General features: G+C 42.0%; 7 protein-coding genes across 9 annotated transcripts; 5 read left to right on the top strand and 2 right to left on the bottom strand.

Annotated features, from left to right (window-relative positions):
- The first annotated feature begins 257 nt into the window (after nucleotides 1-257).
- Nucleotides 258-3102, top strand: LOC129584738 (beta-1 adrenergic receptor-like). Of its 3 annotated transcripts, none has more exons than XM_055477047.1 (4): nucleotides 258-841; nucleotides 1747-1890; nucleotides 2057-2303; nucleotides 2533-3102. In XM_055477047.1, exons 1-4 carry the CDS (start codon nucleotides 549-551, stop codon nucleotides 2992-2994), a joined length of 1146 nt encoding a protein of 381 aa, XP_055333022.1. In that variant the 5' UTR covers nucleotides 258-548; the 3' UTR covers nucleotides 2995-3102. The 3 variants fall into 3 exon arrangements, with proteins under 3 accessions (XP_055333022.1, XP_055333024.1, XP_055333023.1); XM_055477049.1 differs by having other exon boundaries at nucleotides 2630-2801; XM_055477048.1 differs by having other exon boundaries at nucleotides 560-777.
- Nucleotides 3103-4156: 1054 nt separating this feature from the next.
- Nucleotides 4157-5099, top strand: LOC129584699 (uncharacterized). The gene is made up of 2 exons (XM_055476991.1): nucleotides 4157-4315; nucleotides 4387-5099. The coding sequence occupies exons 1-2, from the start codon at nucleotides 4249-4251 to the stop codon at nucleotides 4896-4898; spliced, it is 579 nt and encodes a 192-aa protein (XP_055332966.1). The 5' UTR covers nucleotides 4157-4248; the 3' UTR covers nucleotides 4899-5099.
- Nucleotides 5100-5802: 703 nt separating this feature from the next.
- Nucleotides 5803-7789, bottom strand: LOC129584698 (uncharacterized). Its single transcript, XM_055476990.1, has 4 exons — nucleotides 7589-7789; nucleotides 7195-7406; nucleotides 6949-7137; nucleotides 5803-6482 (listed from the first exon to the last, which is right to left on the bottom strand). Exons 1-4 carry the CDS (start codon nucleotides 7679-7681, stop codon nucleotides 6395-6397), a joined length of 582 nt encoding a protein of 193 aa, XP_055332965.1. The 5' UTR covers nucleotides 7682-7789; the 3' UTR covers nucleotides 5803-6394.
- Nucleotides 7790-7936: 147 nt separating this feature from the next.
- On the top strand, nucleotides 7937-9413 carry LOC129584723 (thioredoxin, mitochondrial-like). Its single transcript, XM_055477022.1, has 4 exons — nucleotides 7937-8138; nucleotides 8433-8670; nucleotides 8851-8974; nucleotides 9060-9413. Exons 1-4 carry the CDS (start codon nucleotides 8084-8086, stop codon nucleotides 9171-9173), a joined length of 531 nt encoding a protein of 176 aa, XP_055332997.1. The 5' UTR covers nucleotides 7937-8083; the 3' UTR covers nucleotides 9174-9413.
- A 391-nt stretch (nucleotides 9414-9804) lies between these two features.
- On the top strand, nucleotides 9805-12547 carry LOC129584717 (uncharacterized). Its single transcript, XM_055477013.1, has 3 exons — nucleotides 9805-10291; nucleotides 10619-10710; nucleotides 10952-12547. Exons 1-3 carry the CDS (start codon nucleotides 10126-10128, stop codon nucleotides 12365-12367), a joined length of 1674 nt encoding a protein of 557 aa, XP_055332988.1. The 5' UTR covers nucleotides 9805-10125; the 3' UTR covers nucleotides 12368-12547.
- Nucleotides 12548-13463: 916 nt separating this feature from the next.
- LOC129584630 (mucin-5AC-like) lies at nucleotides 13464-19504 on the top strand. The gene is made up of 3 exons (XM_055476871.1): nucleotides 13464-14119; nucleotides 16298-17209; nucleotides 17756-19504. The coding sequence occupies exons 1-3, from the start codon at nucleotides 13879-13881 to the stop codon at nucleotides 19234-19236; spliced, it is 2634 nt and encodes an 877-aa protein (XP_055332846.1). The 5' UTR covers nucleotides 13464-13878; the 3' UTR covers nucleotides 19237-19504.
- A 19-nt stretch (nucleotides 19505-19523) lies between these two features.
- Nucleotides 19524-20755, bottom strand: LOC129584632 (histone-arginine methyltransferase METTL23-like). The gene is made up of 3 exons (XM_055476872.1): nucleotides 20670-20755; nucleotides 20440-20605; nucleotides 19524-20288 (listed from the first exon to the last, which is right to left on the bottom strand). The coding sequence occupies exons 2-3, from the start codon at nucleotides 20603-20605 to the stop codon at nucleotides 19525-19527; spliced, it is 930 nt and encodes a 309-aa protein (XP_055332847.1). The 5' UTR covers nucleotides 20670-20755; the 3' UTR covers nucleotide 19524.
- Nucleotides 20756-20772: the final 17 nt, after the last annotated feature.

Consider the following 20772-nt stretch of genomic DNA (forward strand, 5'->3'; position numbering starts at 1 on the left):
CCTGGGATGACTGGTGCGGGCAGGAATCTGGACGTGTCTATCAGTTGTCTGCTTTCACTTACGCAACAAACTGAATTAAGACGTTTGAACAAACTCTATCTCCGTACATTAAGTGCGAAGGCACACTGATACGAAAATCTCTTTTACGAGGAAACAGATCCAAGTGTAAAAGATGTGGGTAATTACCATCATGTCCGTAGAGATGCAGTTAGAGTTATATAAAGAGCGCCGGAGATAAGTGACTTGGAAAGGATGTATATGACAGTAGTGCAATACGCTTGCACTGCGTAGCGTAACTTGAGCTTATTAACTGCCGTGCATCAGTTACAACTGCTGGTCATTTATGAAGATTAAAATCCCATCCGCACTATTGCAAAATAAGTAGCACACTGATTATGGCGGGAGTGTAATTATTTTTCTTGAAATGTATATGTTTACTTGCGAAAAGGCATTGCTAGATGAGCCGCAAAACTGTATGAGAAATGTTCTATGTAGTCTGATTAATCACCTATTTATGTTAGAGGTTTATGCCATAATTTATTTCGGGCATGTTCGTTTCTGACGACCTTAATCAGATTTTTAACAACGACACCCTAGTAATTCCGAAGAACATCAGCCTGATACTGGAAGATGAAAAACGCGACAGGTGTGGACGACCGCGAGATCTGATGTTCACATCGACGTATAAGGACTGGATATGGATAACCAGAATCTCCTTCCCAGTGTTTTTGGTTGTTGGAACTCTCGGCAATGTGCTCGGAATCGTGACCTTATACGGTGATCATAAAGGGCCTAAACGGACATTTCTGTTAGGCTTGTTCATCACAGATTTATGGTTCCTGTAAGTAACCTAGAACACCCGTTTCTTGATCGATTCCATAAAAAACTATCTATAATCTATCTGTATGGAATCCAGCGCTGTTCTGAATATAGAGTAGTACAGTACTTCAAGGATACGTACAGATTTTTGTTAACGCATTGTGTTAACAAAAACTGTATACGTATCTTGCAAAACAACTGGGCTTATTTCTAAAAACACCTGAAGACCGTTAGAGCATAAACAATAACTAGAGTAGACAGTAGAATGTGGGCAGCAATGCAAGTGGGTATTGCTATAAAACGTATTTAAAACATGGTAGCAATAAAAGTACCACGCAAAATTGCGAATACACTTTTTGTGAAATTACTGACGGCTTTTGCAAAATAAAGTCGTGTGCAAATAACATAAACGGTGGCAGCACAAGGCTGCTGCTCAGTTGGTAATAATTATTTATATATTGCCGTTTGACAGCTTTATAAAGCTGGCAAAGTGTTATAATAGTACTTAAATGCTTTTTAAATCAATATATCGTTTAAGAGCAATAATGTGCTTTTGGTCTTGGAGTGGGGAACTTTGATAATATTTTTACAATTAGGAGTCGTTATACGGAGATGGCAGTAATGCACATTGAGACAAAAAATAATAAAATAAAAAATTGTGGAATATATGGAGAGACACACAATTATAACAAAGAACTTCAATTGCTAAATTGCTGCAAGCAGCACTCGCATATTTTATAAAAATGCCGTAATTCAACTAATTGTAAATTATATATATTTACGAGTACACGAAAATCCAGTGAGCTTTTTCAGTCGTATAGTTTTCTTACGCCTAGGGGCATGTTGTAATTAAAAGTTGACCATTTCGCGGTTTTTTAATTTTGATGTGCACACGATTAACAGCTCGCTTTCTTATTTTGTGTGCAGATGGAATAGATTGGCAGTTTATCTGGGTTCCAGAGTATGGGGATCCTCTGAAGCTGGGTCAACAGACTTGTATGGCGGATTTTATCAAGCTACTGCCGGAGTTTGGTTGTATCTGGAATCTGTGCTTTTCTTTTCTTCCCAGTGGTAAATATATCAATATTTCTAAACAAATTTCTAAAAAATAGTTTATGTGACCATAAGGCTACAGCAGTCAGTCAGTTGAAAATACTGGGCGTAAGTATTAACAGCGCAGGCAGTTCTCAAAGGAATACCTGCAATGTATCATCTTTACGGATTTATATTCGTTTAGGATTCTACTGGCATTCTGCATTGATCGTTTTCTGGCAATTGAACTTCCGGTGCAACATTACACGCGTAAACGACGCCGCAGTTTTCGCCTCTTGGGAATAATTTGTGTGGCATCTGCTGTGAATGCTCTGTACATTCCCGTGGTATATTATTGGATATTCAGCAACAGTAACCTTCAAGCCGGCCAAAGAGTTCCAGAATTCCCAATAGCCTTTCGCCAATGGCGGCACGTGGAAATGTGGTGGGAGGTAAGTCGCCTGTTTTATGTTATTATGTTTTATGTTTTATGTTTACGGTCATTTGCAATTTATAATTTTTGAAATTAAGATTTTTAAGTTACAGTACTTGTATCTGCATTAAAGATTAACGGCCGATGGCATTTATAGAAGAAACATTTTAACTATGCAATTATAAAAGATCAGTTTTCACTGGAACGGAACATGTACTGCATATATAAAACATATTTCACAATTCCAGGTGGTGGATAGATTATTCGCATACTGCAGCATCGCGACCTTTAACTATATGATCATAGCGCGCATCAGGAAAGCCGCTAATCCAACGGATGCTGCAGGAGCACCGCGAAAATCCTCGCATCCAAATATAAAAAATCACAGCGGTCACCGGACGCTTTTTCGGACAACATCCCGCACGGGTGCCACCAAAATTCTGATTTTCAGCTCTTTTTTCTTTCTTGTGACTCAATCCTTGGATTTCGTCATGTCGCTGCTGGTAGCCTTCAGCCAAGCGCCAATATGTCTATTCCATATCACCAACAGTTTTCTGCATGTGTATGACCCGTTCAGAAATCTTCTGGTAAATATGAATTTTGCAATGGGATTCGTGTTTTATTTGTGCTTCGGCACTAATTGCCGAGTACGGCTGCGAAATTCTTTATGCATTCCACCACGCACAACCAGGTTGACCTCGTTGTCATAGCTGTTCAGCTGCAGCACTGGTTCTCCAGTAAGTTTTGCTTTCAAATACGTAAACTGCTGATAAATGTACAGTATAACTATGTACAATACTTGTTGTAATAAATTGTATCGTGAACAATAAAATTTATCTTGACCGCATGATCAGACTCTTCACTGAAGCTTACAATCAGTCGAAAAATATAAATAACCCCACTTCTTCGAAGTATACAGTACAACCGCGAGTTCAGGCGTCCTTCAGTTATACTTTACTAAAATTAATTGCAATTGTTTGTGGGTATTGCTTGTCGCCCATCGGCTTGTTCATCAGCACGTCCAGAAAACTGAAACATCAGTGCTAATTCGCACTTTGTGTTTTCGGTTAGAGTGTAATTTAAGGTCAGGCGCCCCGGCAGTCAGGACGTGGAAGTTATTTGGCTGTGCGTCCCGAATTTTAGGGGTGAAGATGCTTATTTCAATTTCTAGTTAAAGTACGTACAGAAAAGCGGTAGCTTTGCACAGAACCAGAGCTAGTTTTTCAGTATTTCAGTTTATCAAAGTGGCTGCGAGCCGCTTTGATAAGTTATTGTGGTAATCTTATAGTTTCAGATTTATAAAGTTTTAGATGCTGATACAGCATTTCATAACCGAATAAGCAATTTAACATAACCTTTACAGATAACAGAACGATAATAAAAGTTTTAGTTAAGTTTTAGTTATTTAAAGTTTAGTATCTGTATCTGTGCGTAAACTGCAAGTTACAGTACTATGTAGTTCGGCTGCTTAATTTGTAAACGAATATAGTTTTCGAGTACAAACTTCGAGCACGGAGCGCATTTGATTGCGAAAAGGAACAAAACAAAGCAGAGGTTTTAATTATCGTGTGAAAAAACTTTAAATAGAAGTACTGGAACAATGAAGTTTTATCTCGAATTAAGCGTAACCGATGCCGCAGAATTGATATCATTAACATCCTTAACACAATAAACTAACTCAACCTTGCAGACGCAAAATTAAGAGTTATCGGACATCCTGTATGCGGAACTAATGCGAAAAGCAATTATAAAGTGCCGAAATACATCGCCCTAATTTAATCCTTCCATCAACATAAAGCAGTTATAGTTCGTTATATAATTCCGATTCGACTGCAGCCCTCATAAGCACTCTCATGTTCGGTACATCTACATGTTTCAAGTAAAAGAAAGGCGGGTGTCTGAAAGTCAACAAATATCTAATTTCAAAACACTTCCATCACTTTCTGCTGGCACCGAATTACGTAATGGAAAAACTTAATCCGATCTCCACTCTTCTCTTGGCTGTTCTATGGATCCTTGCAACTTCTTCAGGTAAATTGTCGTGTTTCTGTGTTTGGCAATCGCGCAGCAATAATAAGTAAGTAATACACCGTTTGCTGTAGCGGGTACTGACGCGGCATTGGTCAACAACATTCGGATTCCAACCAGCTTGGCCAGCTTGTTAAATGGTAATATTACCATCAACGGCAACAATATCACGGTGACCGTTGGCGGACTGGGCAACTTGACAACTGCCCAACAACAAGTCGTGGCTGGACTGTTACTGCGCAATTTATTACCGGGCGGTTTCGGTTCCGGGTATCCATTTGATCTGGGTGGGTTGGGCTACCAGTACGGCTTTAATGTGGGCGATTATCTGGGAACATCCGGACCGGCGGCAGCAGCGGCGGCAGCCTACGTTAACCCACTTCTAGCGGCCGGTTACCAACAAGCACCGGTCGTGACCACGTCGTTATTCCCTTTCCAGAACCTGGTGGCCGGGGGAGTAGGGAATTTTTTTGGTTATGCACCGAGCTCTTTGGGAGCGGTTTTGTCGTCACCGAATCCGTCGCCGCTATACACACCGTACGCGCCGACGCTCGGGAGTTATAGTGGAGTTCTTGCTGGAAGATAACGTCTTAATTGTTCTCAGTGTGCAAATAAATGTGATTACGAGCATAAACTTTATTCACGTTCGTGCGCACCCTTGCTTTGTTCGCCGGTATTCTGTTGACCTTATTAAGCATGTCTCACAGTCACAATAGATGGTGGGAAAGCTAGGCAGTGCCTACACGCGCGTGCGTCGAATGGACGTTAACAAAAGGGTTTCTTCTTCAGCAAATATGTCTTATACTGTTTTCGCATAACATTAGCAAACAAACATACAGACAATTTTGCAACCGGCAGCGCATGGAAAAATTATTTTGCTGTTGATTTCCGGCTTGTGCTGAAATTATTCATCACACAGTACAAAAAAATAAAAAAATGCGTAATCCACGCGCTTTCATAATTTATTAATAACAATAGCAGTTACGAATGTTGGTTGATAGTCGTGATACAAATAATATGTCCTAAATTATTGACCACGGCTATTTGTGACATGCACGTTCAGAGGATTTACCGTTCTTAGCACTAATCGTCTCAAATTTATTCATGTGGTCAGTAGTCTGTGATTGACCCGTATCATGAAGGCATTAACTGGCTATTTGCTCATCTTCATTGCCTCACACGTGGGTAAGTCAAAAAGCTTCCAGTACCACACGTCAAGGAGAAAAGTAAAGAAAAACTGTCAAGACATCGAAATTTTTTCAGGTTTCAGTGAGGGACAACGTACAACACTGAAACCGGTTTCTCCAGTTTTTGGATTAACAGATCTGCCGGGAACCAAAAAGCCTGTTTTGACCACTGGTAAGCGACCCATGTATGCAAATTTTTTGGGCATTTCCCACGTAAGGGATCCTTCCCCAATGAGAATATGAAATCAACATTGATGGTTTCCGCAATCCATATTACAATGAACAACCATCAACATCCTGTACTTATTCTTAAACCATCTTACTTACAAATTTCTACCCTGCACTGGACATATAATCATACTAACACCCCAACATTATTATAATTATGATATTAAAAATATGAAAAATAGCATAGCAATTGGACCTTTTATGGCGTAAACTTTTACCACATTAATAACAAGGCATTCATTTTGAATACCTTTCCGATTCGATAAAATATTTATCAGACTAATTATAACTTCAACTAACACACAGCCTCTCCCAAAACCACGGCAACTCCAACATGGGATCCATCAATAAAATTTGCAACGACGACTCCTTTCACCTCGCATCAACTACGCCAGCCGAATAATATTACGGCGACGGCACCACTAAGCGATCTTGTAACCACCGTTCCACCCGTAAGAAAATTCCAAAATATTCCATCCCGTGAACTGCCGGATTTCGGATTTGACAATCCCGATCCGGAGCATAATTTTCCCATTGAACTATCCAAACCGCTTCCGGTTTTTGTACCTCGTTATCACCGTCGCACCATGGACTGCCTGCGATCCACAAACTTCTTCAAGCAAGCCATGCGATTAGCACTGGTTAAAGTGCTCAACCAAATTCCTCCTTATTCACCGGTCTTCCATGCGCTGTCCGGATTGATCGAGTTTTTTGGCCGGCCAATGAATTTCGGAAGCGCTCCTTCCGACGAATTCCTAGGTTCCAAACGATCATTAATTCTTAAGCGGAAAGACCGAGACTTCACGAAGAAACAACAATGGATTAATTTCCTACGTTTATTGAACAGATCGAAATTTAACAGAACTGCAGCATGAAGGAACAACAGTACTCTAACCACCACAGCGGTATTTTGTGTTTAACAATCTGTACACCATCCATGAACCGTTGTCAATTATAGCAAGAGTTCATTGGTACTATTGTTTACCAATTAATTTTTTAGATCCCGCATTAACGGGGTACAAGCTTTCACAGTGTCCTGCAAGTCTTAAAACCGAGCTATTAAGTACAGAGTGCAGACTCGTACAAGTGATACAATTTACTAACATGTTATTGTTGCACTATTTATGTTATGGGGAAACGCGGTGTATTCAGCGATAACAAAACCAATTAAAGAACTAACTATCACGATTTAGTATATTTTCGATTCAAAACGTTACTTACAAATCAGAATTCGTAACTTTAGCAGGTGGTTTTTTCATTCGTAAACGGAATGAATATCCACAGGCTTTGCAAGTGGTCGTCATGTACAAAATCCTACTTTTTCCTCGACGAAATCGGACGCTGCACGATGATCCAGCCACGAGAAGAGCCCAGCAGCGACGACAAATTGTGCGTTTTGTATCTGCAGATCTGGGAATGCAATATTCGTTAGTGGCACACAAATGTACAATGGTAAAGTAATCTTACAATCGTAAAACAGCTTTCCTTGCAACTTGCTTTGCTTGCTGCAAGAAAGAGCGGCCTGCATTCAATCGAGGCAAATCCAGAGCTTTGTTATTCCGTAGTATTTTCGATGTCGAAGATTCCTCGCCGATAGTATGCTGGCTCTTCGCTTCCGTGGTTCGAGATACTGGAGAAGAGTTTTGCGCACCTGTTACGCCTTCCATCATCGCGGAAGCCTACATAAGTCAAATTATTAAATCGAAGCATGCGGACAGAGAACGCAGCTCAATTCACTCAATGCAGACGCGCATGCAAACGGAAAGCCTTCGCACCGATGGATGAAAATTTCAAAATCGGAAACTGTTACAGATTCTCATTTCACAAACAATTGATGTAAGCAGTTCACGTTACCAGTTACCTGCAGTAAGAAGTTGATCCTGTGGTATTCGGTCCGCGATGTCAGAGGTATTCTCGCAGGCACAGCATTTCTTGGATCTGCAGGCTGGCTCATTTTCAAAACTCCAAAAATTCGTAGGCAAAGTTTTCAGAACTGAGGCTTTCAAGTTTCAGCAAAAGAACAGTAATTAAAAGTTTTATTAATCGTAAAAAATAATTTATGCAAAAGTTCGGATAAAATTAAGTAACTAACTGTAAGTAGTACAAAAATAAGGGACCGACCTTGCAAAAGAAGGAGGGCGGTTACGTGTGTTCTGTTGATTCTTTTCCGGTTGGAGTTTGAAGTCTCCTAACTCTTCTTTCAGCTTTCTTCACATTTATGATTTCATATTAGGATAAATAATTAAGTAGTCTTTTTTAGACGAATAGCGTGAAATCAATTATTCCTCTCCCTAATAGTTAACGAATATAATTTTGATCGTGGGAATCTCTTTCCAGGGATTGTTATTATTCCACGATGCGATCGTTGATGCGGTTCCGACAACTTGTGCGGCTGAGCGCGCTCCAGCCAAGTAAGGCAGTCATCAGGAACAGAAACCGTGGGATTTCGTTAGGAACCTAGACGGTTACCTAGAGTAGGATACTCGTAATTTCGTATAATTACGGTTGCACGATATTGTGGCCACGATAACCCATGACGGTCTTAACTGCACACTTCTGGTATCTGTTTGCAGGATCTGCGGAAACGGAAGTAGCTTAGGAATATCTTTGCAATTCATACTGAATTCAGCTAGCGTCAACGATATGATACGTACTTAGTGCTATGAGATTTATATTATGCTGAACAATCACTGAACATTTTGTAGACGGGAAAGCACATTCAGTAATAGCGCCTAGTGGGACTACGCTTTCTCGGATTCCTGTCCCTGTTCTTCATCCACTCAGTTCCAAGTCTTTTCATACAGCCCAGTATAATTTTGCCAAAGCGGATGAGAAAAAGGCCGAAAGTCCTGCTTCATCAATTTTTAACATTCAGGACGAAGAAGACTTTAATAAAAGAGTCCTGCAAAGTGAAACTCCTGTAATTGTGGATTTTCATGCCACGTAAGTCTCGCGGCTGGATTTTAATACTAGTATCGAAATTGCTCACGTGAAAAGCGAACAAATTTGGTTCATGCTAGCCCAACGGGAGATCCTAGCAGTTGTAATTTTGAATTTACGTTTTGTGATATTTTGTAGAATTTGTTGGTATAGTTAACTAATGGTTTGTTTAATTATACTTAGATGGTGTAGACCGTGCAAACTACTGGGCCCTCGTTTGGAAGCTCACGTTGCAGAAGGAAAAGGAAAAGTGAACATGGCCAAAGTCGATATTGACGCATTAGACGACATTGCCTGCAAATACAATGTATGTTGACTGGGTTTGCTACTTGCGTGTATCATCGCGCTACAGTTCTTGGAAGTACAGTAAACACGGAATGATTTTATTGTAGGTTAGAAGCGTACCGACCGTCATTGCTATGAAAAACGGAAAAATTGTGGAACAGTTTATCGGTCTTGTGGACGATGACAGAATTAAAAGCGTGATTGAAAAACTGTTACACTGATATCATGATTGTACTAGCATTACAAGTAGAAGTACATACCTTTAGAATATTGTGCATAGAATGGACTGTGTGAAAAAGATGTTAACGCGGTTAATTTGCTTTTCCTTGTAAGTTGTGTAGCGATGGAATTTTATTTGTTATTATGCTAGCATCCCTGTGGAACATGGCCCAGGAATATGTGGTGTGTGGAAATTTTCATGTCGAGTACATAACACGAAATATCATTTGCTGGCTTTGTGCAAACTGTGAGCGTTTGACTTAGCATTCTCTTGCGATATAAGGAGAGTTCACGCTTTTTAGGTTGACAGAAATATTTTTTAATTACTCATAACAGTTTTTATAAGTTTTTAAAACGTCAATCAAAAGCATGTAGTGGTAGTAACGAGCCGAAAAACACCTTTACATTTGCTAATAAGTCAGCTTGAGTGCTAAGGACAATTACTGTTCTGATGTTCAATTAAGGTCAACAGCTTCTTCATAAAAGCTAACACGAAAATGCTTCACCTACAGAGGTTTCGGATGTAATCGCATGTAATACCAGAAACGTTACTTATAATTTTATAACGAAGGCTGACTAAGTAAATCCATCCCTTACTGTGACGATTGACTGACTATTTCGAGAGATCTCAATGTACAAAGTGATTATTCGATTTCGTTCGTTCCTTTGTGTAAATGCGAAATCCGGAGCATAGACTGGTACATTTTTTCACGACGCCGGTATAATAATAATGAAAATATGGTTTCTTGTTTGTTTGGCGCTACTATCGGTAAGCTTTTGTGGTGGCTGAAAAGAAGGTGTCAGTCCATGTTGTGCGGATGCTGACAAGACTTGGAAAATTAAGAACATTCGTCCACGCTTTTGTCGCTTTTAGCGATCGCTCGTCTTGGCTTATTCTTCAGGCGTGAATCACTGTCGGCATGATGAGATTATAACACCGGCCTACGTGTGAAAATGATTTTTCACAATTTAATACGAAATGACCTAAGCAACGTATTGCGGAATGTTTTGAATGTGATCATTTTATTTACGTCTCTCTCCAAAGCACAATTGAGTTCTCCGCCGCAGAATTACCCTTCCTGGTTCGTAATCCCTCAACGGCTAGCTGGATACCCATTATGTAAGCGGTAGTACAGTAACCTTAACGTTTTGGCCACGCTGTTTTGTTGTTGAAGATAGTAAACTACCCTTCTGGTGCTTATCTTCTTTCAACATAAATGTCAAAATGGTTTTTATCGGTCTAAACTGATTTTCATAATGTTTTCACAATGTTCGCGGTGCGAGTGTGCTTACACTTCCACACAGTTCCGGATAAATGTTATATGTATGAAAGGTCAACACAAACTCTCTGATAACGCGTTACTGCCTTACTGGTATACCATGCAGTTGGATCATTTTGTTGGGGTAAATGGGTATTCACTGGACTTTACTTAAACACTGATTGCAGATTTACCACAGCAGCCAATTTTTGCTGCCAGCGGAACAAGCGATTATGTTCGATCATGGGGCGATTTCACATTCAACAATTTTTATGATTCGGTAATACTACTTGCTGCGGCAGCCTGCTGGAGTCAGTTTTCGAATTAACGGTGCTGTTACTCGTGCATTAATTTAATAGTTCTTTTACTTTTTTTTAATGCAAAAAATACAGTACTTTACCGATATTACAATAATAAGTAAAAGGGTAACGTCACGCTTTCCCAGATTAAGGTTTGAAAAATGTAATATAAGCCGCCTTAACAAAACAAATTAGTAACGATAATTTGAGATTATTATTCAGGGTGGCTACAATGAACCGGATTCGGATCCTTTCTATGATCATTTTCAAGAGTATGTAGCCGGCAAATGGACACCTCCTCCGGCGGGAGCAGCGCCGGCCGACCAAGCGGCAGAGGCACGAGCAACTCGCGAATTCGTGGATAAGAACCAAAAACGTACTAAATCTGCAAAAGCCAACCGTGCCTTAGCAGAATCTCTTGCAGAGGAACTGGTGCAGACATTAATGAAGATTGTAGCTGCCAACGCGAGTAGCGCATCGCCTACGAGCGCTGGACAAGTCGGTGGTGCCGCAAGTATAGCGTCGCTTTTGATGCCCGCGTTGGCGAAATTAGCCGCTAATTCTCGGCCAGGAAACGCATCAGCTGTCACACCCAATACAACGGACTCTTCGTCGCTTAAGAGTAATAATACTTCTATAACAGCGGACACCACATCTCAGCAAAACAGCTCTACGGGGTTATTAGTGGATTCCTCCCCGAAACTAGCCGTTGCAAGCGTCCCTGTTGCGAGGAATATCAGCGAGAATCCGCAAGTCACAGAAGATCTCTTTCAACTGGCACTTTCATGGCCCCCATTATCGGCTCAACGGGGCGTTATTGCATTGCCCAACCCAGTTGGCCCGCGGCCGGTGGAAATCCTGAACGATTTAACGGGCGGTCGTCTTGCCGATGTGGAGCGGCGCGAACTTTTACCAAACAGCGATGGAAATGCAGTCAGTAATGCATCAACCTTTCTAAACAAGGATTTTGCCAACCTGGTGCGATTAGGTTTGAATCGCATGGGCAGCGCAGCACAAGTTCCTGTAGGGAGCAACGTCACCCGTATAATGCATAAGATCGTTGTTCCGGCCTATTTAGCCGACTTTGCTGTAGTGCCGTTTGTGTCACCAGCCAATTTAACTAACGGTGCCGGATCTCCTAGCGTGACCGGTGACGAGAGTGTGACCTACAGCCCGAAGAAAAACAGCAACAGCGACAGTCTACAACCTGTTGATCAACAAACACTGTTGGCCAATATGCTGGCCATCATGCAGTCGCAGAATAAGAAGATGCCCAATCCAGATGCGGTGTCTACCGTTCCTCCATTCAATTTAATGGACACTGCACAGACCCAGCTAGGTGCAGATGATACTGAGGCACGAGGTCAGCAGACTGGGGGCTTTCCGTTCTTTACGGAAGTGCAGCCGACACCGAAGCCATTCAAACCGTTGCGCCCGAGGCCTTTACCGACAATGACCAATCGTGTGGGACAAGCGCGTGGGGAGCTGTGCGCGGTGGCCTTAGCTTCGGGTCGGCAGTATTTAGGCGTCTGTGTCAGTAATGCCGTCGTACCGACGCAGTGTGATGGAATGGGGATTAAAAAGTCCCAGTTTTGTAATCCAACAGCGTCGTGCTGCTTTTCGGTTTCTAGTGAATAAATAAAAAAATAAACTTATCCTGGTAAACTTGGGTGTTCTTTATTGGCATAAATACTTCCTGTAGATCTTTTGTCCAGTCCTGTCCATACTTTTGATTTTGTTGCAAGTACATACTTAATTATGTATAGATATTTAGGTTTGGATGTAGAAGTCGGCAGATACTGTTAAGTATGCGCTACAGCGCCGTTAGTTATGATTTTCTGTGATATGAGAAATCAATAAAATTCAATTTATTTCGCGTGATACAGTCAAGAACTTACTATATGTGTATCTCAATGATTCTCACACTATACCTGTAGTATCACTCTCACAAGAATTTGAGAGAGTATAACAAATAATATTATTATGACCTCAAATTCAGCCTTAAGAGAAAAACACAATATGAAGAAGGATTTGTTCTTGTACTGAGCATTTCTGGATATACCGCAGTATTCTCACGCTTCATGCTTCAGAACAATAATCGTACTGATTCGTACATAATCACCAGTATGACCGTCAGGAACTGCAAAAATGACGGTATTAATCATATCAGCTTCTGGGTTTGTGAGCGAAAACTGATTGCGCTTTCGTCCATGAAGAGAACAATTTTTAACCAGAGCTCTTATTGTCGTATATTCATTATTTGCGGCAAACATTTTGAGCTGATTGTAAGTGCGAACGTCTTTTGATAAAGCGACCTGTGGAAATACTGTAGTAATGGGATTTTTTGATGGACATTAATTGTTGTGGTGGTACTGGCCATTTCCTAAGTGGGCCAGTAAATTTTAGTCACGCTTTGTTTTGATTACGATATTACAAAAATGTTGTGTTGTGTAACGCATAACATATTGTACAACGACTGAAATCTTTTCAACGTGAACTAATTAATGCCAAGGGCTTGACCATCAATTCTTTTGGTAACAGAAATTGTCAGGATGCGACTCCATCATTAGCTCTTCGGCAGCGCCGGCTTTTGTGAGCACGCAACCATGGTTACCTTAGACGGACGTAATTGCTCAATTGCCGAAGAAGATTCTCTAACGTTTCGGCAGAAAATAGCGGAACCACACTAATATGTGTTGAATGATTTGACCGGCACTTTATACTGACAAGCAAATATGTGTACCAATAAGTGGCAATATCGCTTCTGACCTCGTGTGAGTAATTAACTACAGCGCCATTCTTTAGTTGTCCATGCCCAATACTTTTTAGTTGTACTGTGCTAACTTGAAAGTGAAGGGCAGTCACCTGCAACAATATGATGGCCAAATCATTTTTCGTCACAATTTTTGCCGCTTTGAAAACTGTACTGACCTGATCGACAGTCGTAGCTCTGTAATCTGTTAAATTACATTATATTTGTCATAAGTTCACCCGCACTCTGCGTTGTCTGACAGAAACAGTTCGTTTGCGAAGATCATTAATTTAAATATAAATTACAACGCTAATTTTGATACCGAAATAAATTCCCATAAAATGCCTCAGGGCCAGGAGGTTGGCTTGGTACACCGATACAGTTACAGCGGCGTAGGATGATCTGCATAATATCTCAACAGATTTCCGGGATTCTTGGATTATTATTATCGAGTACATTCTTCGCTGTTGCTGCCCAGAATTTAAGCTCCCAGTATGGTTACAGTAATCGGTATGGATATAATGGCGGTGGGACATACAATCGCCCAAGTCGACCGGCGCTCCCACCGCGTCCGCCCTACGACCTCACTATACCCTCGTACATGTATGTTCCTGAAAGGATTACAGGGCATATGCAATGTAAGTTGACGTTTGCCGGTCAAGACTTATCTTGCATTAAAAACTTAATTAGCGCATTTGAAAATATGAACAATCAGATCAAGAAAAGTATGTTTTAAAATGTTCGATATGTATACCTGCTCGCAGCTCATCTGTTAGAGCAAAAATCAAACGGTATTATTTGAAAATACTGCTGCCAAAAAGTTTTCAGGGTGCAGAATTTAAATTATACGTAAATATTTTGTCGACATTAATAGCACTGAAAATTTAGAATAGTTTCGAACACTAAAAGTCAAAGCTTTTACTGTGCATTGAGTACACAGTAATTATTACCCTACGGATCTATACAACGGAAGTCGTATGCTGATTGGCAGCATTGTCGACGGGACTGTCGTGTACGTTGCTTTCCTAGCAACTACTGTTTTACTTCTTACTTCTTTCTGTTGTACTTTCTGTCATTCTACCTGCTGCGCAGTTGCTGTTCACATCATTAATTATGTAGTATTAATTAACTATTAAAGTATTACTTATACAATACTTCACATTGGCGTGAAGAATTCGAATTCATGCTTACTAATTTCTCCTACGACTACACTCTACGGTCATAATCTGCCATGGGAGGGATCCGATGCCGATTCCGCATGCACTCGCCTGGCAGACTGCCACCGTCCCACACCTTTTCGGCAGCGGATGCCCTGCCACCCTTTTCCCCACGATGCTGGTGGATATTATTTACGGCTGGTACCGCCCTGCCAGTACCATAGCGCTACCAACGGATATTCGTTCCGTGTAGTTGCCTGAACGTGCATTGCCAAACTGCTCAACGTAATGCCAATCTTCCTTCTGGATGATCTGGATGGAGCGAATTCTTCGTAACGCCCTGATGACCTTGCAGAGCGCTGTTTCGCACTACACGTCATTTTCGGGAATTTCCATTCAGTTGCTGTTGGTTGTTGTCATGGCCTGCGTTCACCATTGTTCTATGCAGCGTTTGCTCTGCAATCCAGTAATTCCGTACAGTACGTATCCTTGCTTACCTCCTTCCGCATTCCGCAGAACAACCTGAACGCGTTATGTACGAATGTACAGTACGTCCTTTCCTGGAGTACAATACACAGTATCGTACAATGTTACACCGTTATTCGAGCCGACTACGCAATGATTAAATCCTTCGTATGGCGCCTTACACTTTGAAGTTGGATAACCTTGCTACTACGGTTCGTATGGTTTACACCGTATTTCCTGCACTTGGATGATGCGATGAATTTCAACTCGCATGTCTGTTGCCGTTCCAGTTCGGTTGCCTGGATCCGGGATCGTACTCCTATATGCACCTTACAGTGCAGTGCAATACTTTTACTTATACGGATTAATTCTAATAGCTACTTTCATAATGGTACAGTTCGCGTACGCTACTATAATTACTTCCTATTAATTTTTACATTCCTTGCAAATTCAATGTACGTGTAAATTACAGTTCCGATACTTAATTCCGTATCACTTTCGATACGTGGGGACGAGTTGTCGTGTACGTTGCTTTCCTAGCAACTACTGTTTTACTTCTTACTTCTTTCTGTTGTACTTTCTGTCATTCTACCTGCTGCGCAGTTGCTGTTCACATCATTAATTATGTAGTATTAATTAACTATTAAAGTATTACTTATACAATACTTCACAGGGACTACTTGAGTACTGCCGGTGCGCGGGAACTTAGTTGAGCAACTAGGTATGCGACGTGCCTTTATTATGACTCTTAACCTGCTCGAGCACTGTCATGCAAAACCCAAGTCGTGTTGTCTCGTATGTTGCTCCTGCCAACTGCCAAAGATGCCTTGACGTGCGATGTAGAGAGTTCTGAGATTTATCTGGAAAAATTTCTACAAATTGCTTCACTGAATCACGAATGGGTGTTAGAATTTTTGGTTTTGATTGTAATGGTTTTTGATTCAGCTTATCTGTATGCCGCTGTTTCGATTTCCGATCTTTTTGGTCGTTTTCATATGCCCGTTAATCCGCAAGTTAAAAAAAGAGATTGCACACGATCAGCAAGCAATTAATAACAATTAATTTATCTTGACCCTGAAAAACACTGCTCTGATACTCTTGACCTTGAACCACGAGGGTGCTATCCGCGCATGTCATGCTCACAAAAGAGAGAAGAATACGAGCCGTGTTGACCTGAATTCATTGTAATTACAGATCTCCCTAATCAGCCCATTTATTCGGCGGAAGGAGTTGGTCCGTATGTCGGACTGTGGACATTATATCAGAACGAGTTCCACCAAAACGTTCCAGCAGTCGCCCAACCAACATTTGACCCTGTTTACGAGAACCCTCTTGCGTACATAGACGGGCATCCCGTGACCCCAAGTACGTCAGCCGCCGGAGCCGGGACTAACCCTGTTGATGTGAGAGGTTCCTCCGCTCAGGCATCTCAGACTTCCCAAACCAATCCAAAACTGCGAGGCCCAGCGCTAGCATTCATTGATCCGACATTAAATAAAAACGGTGCCAAAGAGAAATTTCGACCCTGTGCAGCCAAACCAGGCAGTCTGCGGTTTGGTGTCTGCGTGAGTGATTCTAAGGTCACCGAGTTATGTGTGCGAAAAGTTGTTGTTCGGTCAGTTATCTGTGGTAAAAGTCAGTCGTGTTGTCTGGACAATGATACCGAAAATACAACAACTAGTGTGGAGTCAGCGCCGTCATCCCATCGAAAAATTCCTTCTTTTGCAACGTCTTTAAACACTGATGCAACTGATCAACTTGTACCCAGTGACCAGTCAGATTCTTTCAAATCTTGCCGGTCATCGAGCGGATTCACGCAGTTTGGTATCTGTGTAAATGACAGATCTGTGACAACGCTATGTACGAATAAAATTGTGGAACGATCGGTGGACTGTGCTAAAGCTCAGTCGTGCTGCATTGACGGAAGTAATTCATCCAGTATCTCTAATACTCTATCCGACCAGGATTTAGAGGACAATAATTTGCCAACGACCGTTACTAGTGTCCCCACCCCTACAACAACTTCTACGGCCAGACCAGTGACTAATCGGTTACGAGGAAGCATGCGGAGAAAAGTATCTGCGTCACAAAGTCCCCCTTCTACAGGTTAGTAAAGGCTTGAGGTCAGTGAAGTAGTAAATACTGCCATACGGCATCCGTATAACAAAATGACAGAAAACAATTCCCAGATTGTAACCAGCCTCGAACCCTGGAGTTGTGACTGAAAACTGAAAGTTAACAAACACACTGGAAAATTTTGCATAAGATGATTGGCTTGTCAGCAATTCAGAGTTAGCCGAGTAAAAAATTAAGCGGGGGCGCGTTGACAAGGAACCACATTACGAGAACATTCACGTAGAGATGTAGACAATAAATAATGGCCACTTGGCTATATTTTAATTTTACTCTTGTAATAAGCTTAGCTGTGGGCGATAATTATTCGCACGGATTCATCCGACAGAAGATAACATGCTGCGCTTCTTGTCGCAGCAGCGAAACCTCCTACGGTATATCAGATAAAGTGCTGAGATCTGCGCTTATGTAGCTTTGAAATAATAAAAATGGTACGAATAGCGATAAAGCGGAATCGCTTTACAAATGCTTTCTATCTGCTTTTGTTTCTAGTTCTTATGACCAGTGTCCATGTTGCAGATCAATCTGTCCCAATGAAGTTCACACCGTGCGTGTCATTTCGTGACTCCAAATTAGGTATCTGTGTGCCGGATAACATTCTGGGACAGTTATGCGTAGACCAGTTCATTACGAAATCCGCCAGTTGTTCATTTGCAACGCAGTCCTGCTGCATAGAAAATGGAGCAGCTACAGCGCCGGACAGCGATCAAGACAGTTTTGCTTTACAAGCATCGATACCGCAGCAATCACCCAACGTCCGATTTAGATTCGGTTCAGCCGGTCAGGGAAACCCGCGTACAAGATTTCCCGGGTCTGTTCCTGCATTCCCGGTTTTTGCCGAAACCGGCAGCAGCACTTGTTCAGACGGTGATCTGCAACCAGGAATTTGTGTCGCCAACGCCATGATTCCGACACTGTGCATAGGAAAAGCATTATCCCAATCATCGCAATGCCGCAGTGGTCAGTCGTGTTGTACCGATCTACCGGTTCGCGCTACGACCCCCTTCAGTCGCATGCTACCTTTCTTCCGACCTGCCGTCACGACGACAATGTCGCCCGCGAATTCTTTCATTCCATGCAGAAATCCACAGATGCCCTCCGTGTTAGGAATTTGTATAGACAATCAATTCCAATCGCAATTTTGCAGCGGGAAGTTTAGCACTGCCAGCCAAGACTGCTATGAGTTCCAATCGTGTTGTTTAGACGCGGCTCCTCCATTGGCCCAAGTGGCACCGACCACACTGGCACCATCCGAATTTGCACCCGACGGCATTTCCCTCACCAATTCTCTGGACTGTACAACACCGCAACATCCACTGCAGTCCGGCCGTTGTGTTCCTGACTCCATCGTCCCATCTGTATGCGGTGGAAAATTTATATCGAAAAGTAAAGACTGTGGTGCGGCACAGACTTGTTGTACGGATCCCATGGCATCATTCGCTGACCAATCGAATGAACTCAACGGGCGTGCCGGCTTTGGTTTCTTCCGGATGACGCCACCAACCACAACTACACGACGACCCACTACGCGTCCGCTACTCCAGTTTACTGCTGCATCAATTTTTCAGCAGTGTATCCCCATTGTGAACAACTTTGAGGTTGGTCTATGCGTAGACGAAAGCCAAGTGAGTACACTGTGCGCCGGTCGGCTTGTTGCGCCCTCCCGCAGCTGTACATTTATGCAGTCGTGTTGTTCGTACTTTCCGGAAGTGATAGCTCCGTTAACACCGCCCCCGACAACCACCACCACCACAACGACTACGACGGCGACTACCACACCAGAACCGGCTAAGACGCAGAGTCCATTTTTAAAAACACCGAATAATCGAAAACTGAATTACTTCCGACCTTGTGTGGCCACCAATCCAGACGGGATAACGACGTTGTTAGGCGTTTGCATCCAGGAGGAATCTGCCATGGATTACTGCACTGGAAAAGTTTTATCACCTTCGGATGACTGCGAATACACTCAGTTATGCTGCAGCGAAAATACAAGGTGACCAGAAATACCGCAGTGCGAATGATGTGATAGAACAATGACTGGTGTCTGTAAATACCGCACTTATTATTTTTTTCGCTGTTCGGATTTGTTTAATTTTCTCCTTTTGAACCTTTACAAGTCAGTGTTATGCTTGTTACTTATCGAATCAGATCAAATTCATTTCTGTTTTTGCAAGACATTCATTACTCTAATTAATTACCAATATTTAGCAAAACAGCAAGTGCTGAACTGGTGAGCGGCATCGGCCCCTTCAATAAATTTTGATTTTTATTAATTTTGCTACGTATTACAATAACTCAAACTTGAACAGAAAAATATCACTGTGAACAGTTCCTGGAAGACCACTACGAGCAATATCACATTTATCGGCATCAAAACTGCTCAACGGCACAATTATCAATTTTAACGAAAATCGCTGGCACAAAGATTTCAGTCTAAGATTCCAGTCTTCATCCCGCAACTGGTACGAACAATAACAAGCACATTTAAACCTTTCTAAAAAGAAGCGAACTGTCATGAAAACTCGATCAAAATCCTTCTCAAAAAATAAAACATCCGAAAGGAAAACATAATCGAGGGGCGGTAAACATAGCATCGCGGAATTCACTTGGCCCCAGTTGAGGTTTACCGTTTTGACGCTAACGCCATTCCGCTCGCAATTTCGTCGGCAACATGCCACGGCTGCGGACTCCACGGAGGACGACCAAGGTTGGATATCGCACTCCGACACAATTACCCGACAGCCAAGCTTAGCGGCGATTATGCTTGGTAAGCCAGTTCCTGCACTGATCTCCAAGATCGTACAACCGGAAATAACGTTCCGGTGGTGCCAAATAAATTGGGCCATAACTGCCGCGCACGGCCAGGTGTAGCAGTGCATGTGCGCATTCAACGAAGATGTTGAGTGCTTGCTCGAAAATCCGTTGTTTCCTTGCAAGCAAGTTTCCGCCAACGCAGAAATTGTTTCTTCGATCTCCACATTGAGATAATCCGGCATAAATCTGACCAATGGAGTTTCGGATTCCGTAAGTGGCTTCGAAAATCTCTTGCCTACGAAGACTGGTTTATACAGATAGGCTCACTGGTTACAGAATACAGATTAATCTACAATATATGGTAGCCATCCGCTGCTTACAGGTTCTCGAAAGATGTCCATATAACCATTATAATGACTTTCAAATCATAACCGACGGTAACGTACCTTCCGAATCTAAGGATTTAGAAAGCGTTTGCGACTGTGGCTTCTCAAACGCGATAGGCGCAGAAGTTGACGGTTCCCGATCCAATTCATGAAGCTTTCGCTTATTGTTAATTCCGAAATAAAATTTCCGAGCATACAAATCTCTGGTACGTTTTACTGACTCCATCTTAAGAACAACGTGAGAAACTTTAACAGCTTCCGAAAAAAACCAGTATGTGTGTAGTACTTACCTTATTAGTCACGCTCCGTTCCGCTGTTTGCGAAGTCGCACAGAAAGAAAGACAACAGACAAAAGTCCCGAAAAATGTAAACACTGGCAGCCTTGGTATACTG

The sequence above is a fragment of the Paramacrobiotus metropolitanus genome, unplaced genomic scaffold, assembly GCF_019649055.1.
Source record: "Paramacrobiotus metropolitanus isolate TYO unplaced genomic scaffold, Prichtersi_v1.0 Parri_scaffold0000014, whole genome shotgun sequence".
NCBI classification, from domain to species: domain Eukaryota; kingdom Metazoa; phylum Tardigrada; class Eutardigrada; order Parachela; family Macrobiotidae; genus Paramacrobiotus; species Paramacrobiotus metropolitanus.

Bases quoted from the DNA above. Each gene is read 5' to 3' on its own strand.
- LOC129584738 (XM_055477047.1), top strand. From the start codon at position 549: ATGTTCGTTTCTGACGACCTTAATCAGATTTTTAACAACGACACCCTA. The intron at 842-1,746 runs GTAAGTAACCTA...TTTTGTGTGCAG, and splicing joins ATCACAGATTTATGGTTCCT to ATGGAATAGATTGGCAGTTT. The intron at 2,304-2,532 runs GTAAGTCGCCTG...TCACAATTCCAG, and splicing joins ACGTGGAAATGTGGTGGGAG to GTGGTGGATAGATTATTCGC.
- LOC129584699 (XM_055476991.1), top strand. From the start codon at position 4,249: ATGGAAAAACTTAATCCGATCTCCACTCTTCTCTTGGCTGTTCTATGG. The intron at 4,316-4,386 runs GTAAATTGTCGT...CGTTTGCTGTAG, and splicing joins GATCCTTGCAACTTCTTCAG to CGGGTACTGACGCGGCATTG.
- LOC129584698 (XM_055476990.1), bottom strand. From the start codon at position 7,681: ATGAGCCAGCCTGCAGATCCAAGAAATGCTGTGCCTGCGAGAATACCT. The intron at 7,407-7,588 runs GTAACTGGTAAC...TGACTTATGTAG, and splicing joins GGATCAACTTCTTACTGCAG to GCTTCCGCGATGATGGAAGG. The intron at 7,138-7,194 runs GTAAGATTACTT...TTGCATTCCCAG, and splicing joins AGGAAAGCTGTTTTACGATT to ATCTGCAGATACAAAACGCA.
- LOC129584723 (XM_055477022.1), top strand. From the start codon at position 8,084: ATGCGATCGTTGATGCGGTTCCGACAACTTGTGCGGCTGAGCGCGCTC. The intron at 8,139-8,432 runs GTAAGGCAGTCA...AACATTTTGTAG, and splicing joins GCTGAGCGCGCTCCAGCCAA to ACGGGAAAGCACATTCAGTA. The intron at 8,671-8,850 runs GTAAGTCTCGCG...AATTATACTTAG, and splicing joins ATTGTGGATTTTCATGCCAC to ATGGTGTAGACCGTGCAAAC.
- LOC129584717 (XM_055477013.1), top strand. From the start codon at position 10,126: ATGATTTTTCACAATTTAATACGAAATGACCTAAGCAACGTATTGCGG. The intron at 10,292-10,618 runs GTAAGCGGTAGT...CACTGATTGCAG, and splicing joins GCTAGCTGGATACCCATTAT to ATTTACCACAGCAGCCAATT. The intron at 10,711-10,951 runs GTAATACTACTT...ATTATTATTCAG, and splicing joins TCAACAATTTTTATGATTCG to GGTGGCTACAATGAACCGGA.
- LOC129584630 (XM_055476871.1), top strand. From the start codon at position 13,879: ATGATCTGCATAATATCTCAACAGATTTCCGGGATTCTTGGATTATTA. The intron at 14,120-16,297 runs GTAAGTTGACGT...TTGTAATTACAG, and splicing joins GATTACAGGGCATATGCAAT to ATCTCCCTAATCAGCCCATT. The intron at 17,210-17,755 runs GTTAGTAAAGGC...TCCATGTTGCAG, and splicing joins ACAAAGTCCCCCTTCTACAG to ATCAATCTGTCCCAATGAAG.
- LOC129584632 (XM_055476872.1), bottom strand. From the start codon at position 20,605: ATGGAGTCAGTAAAACGTACCAGAGATTTGTATGCTCGGAAATTTTAT. The intron at 20,289-20,439 runs GTACGTTACCGT...CAGTCTTCGTAG, and splicing joins TAAATCCTTAGATTCGGAAG to GCAAGAGATTTTCGAAGCCA.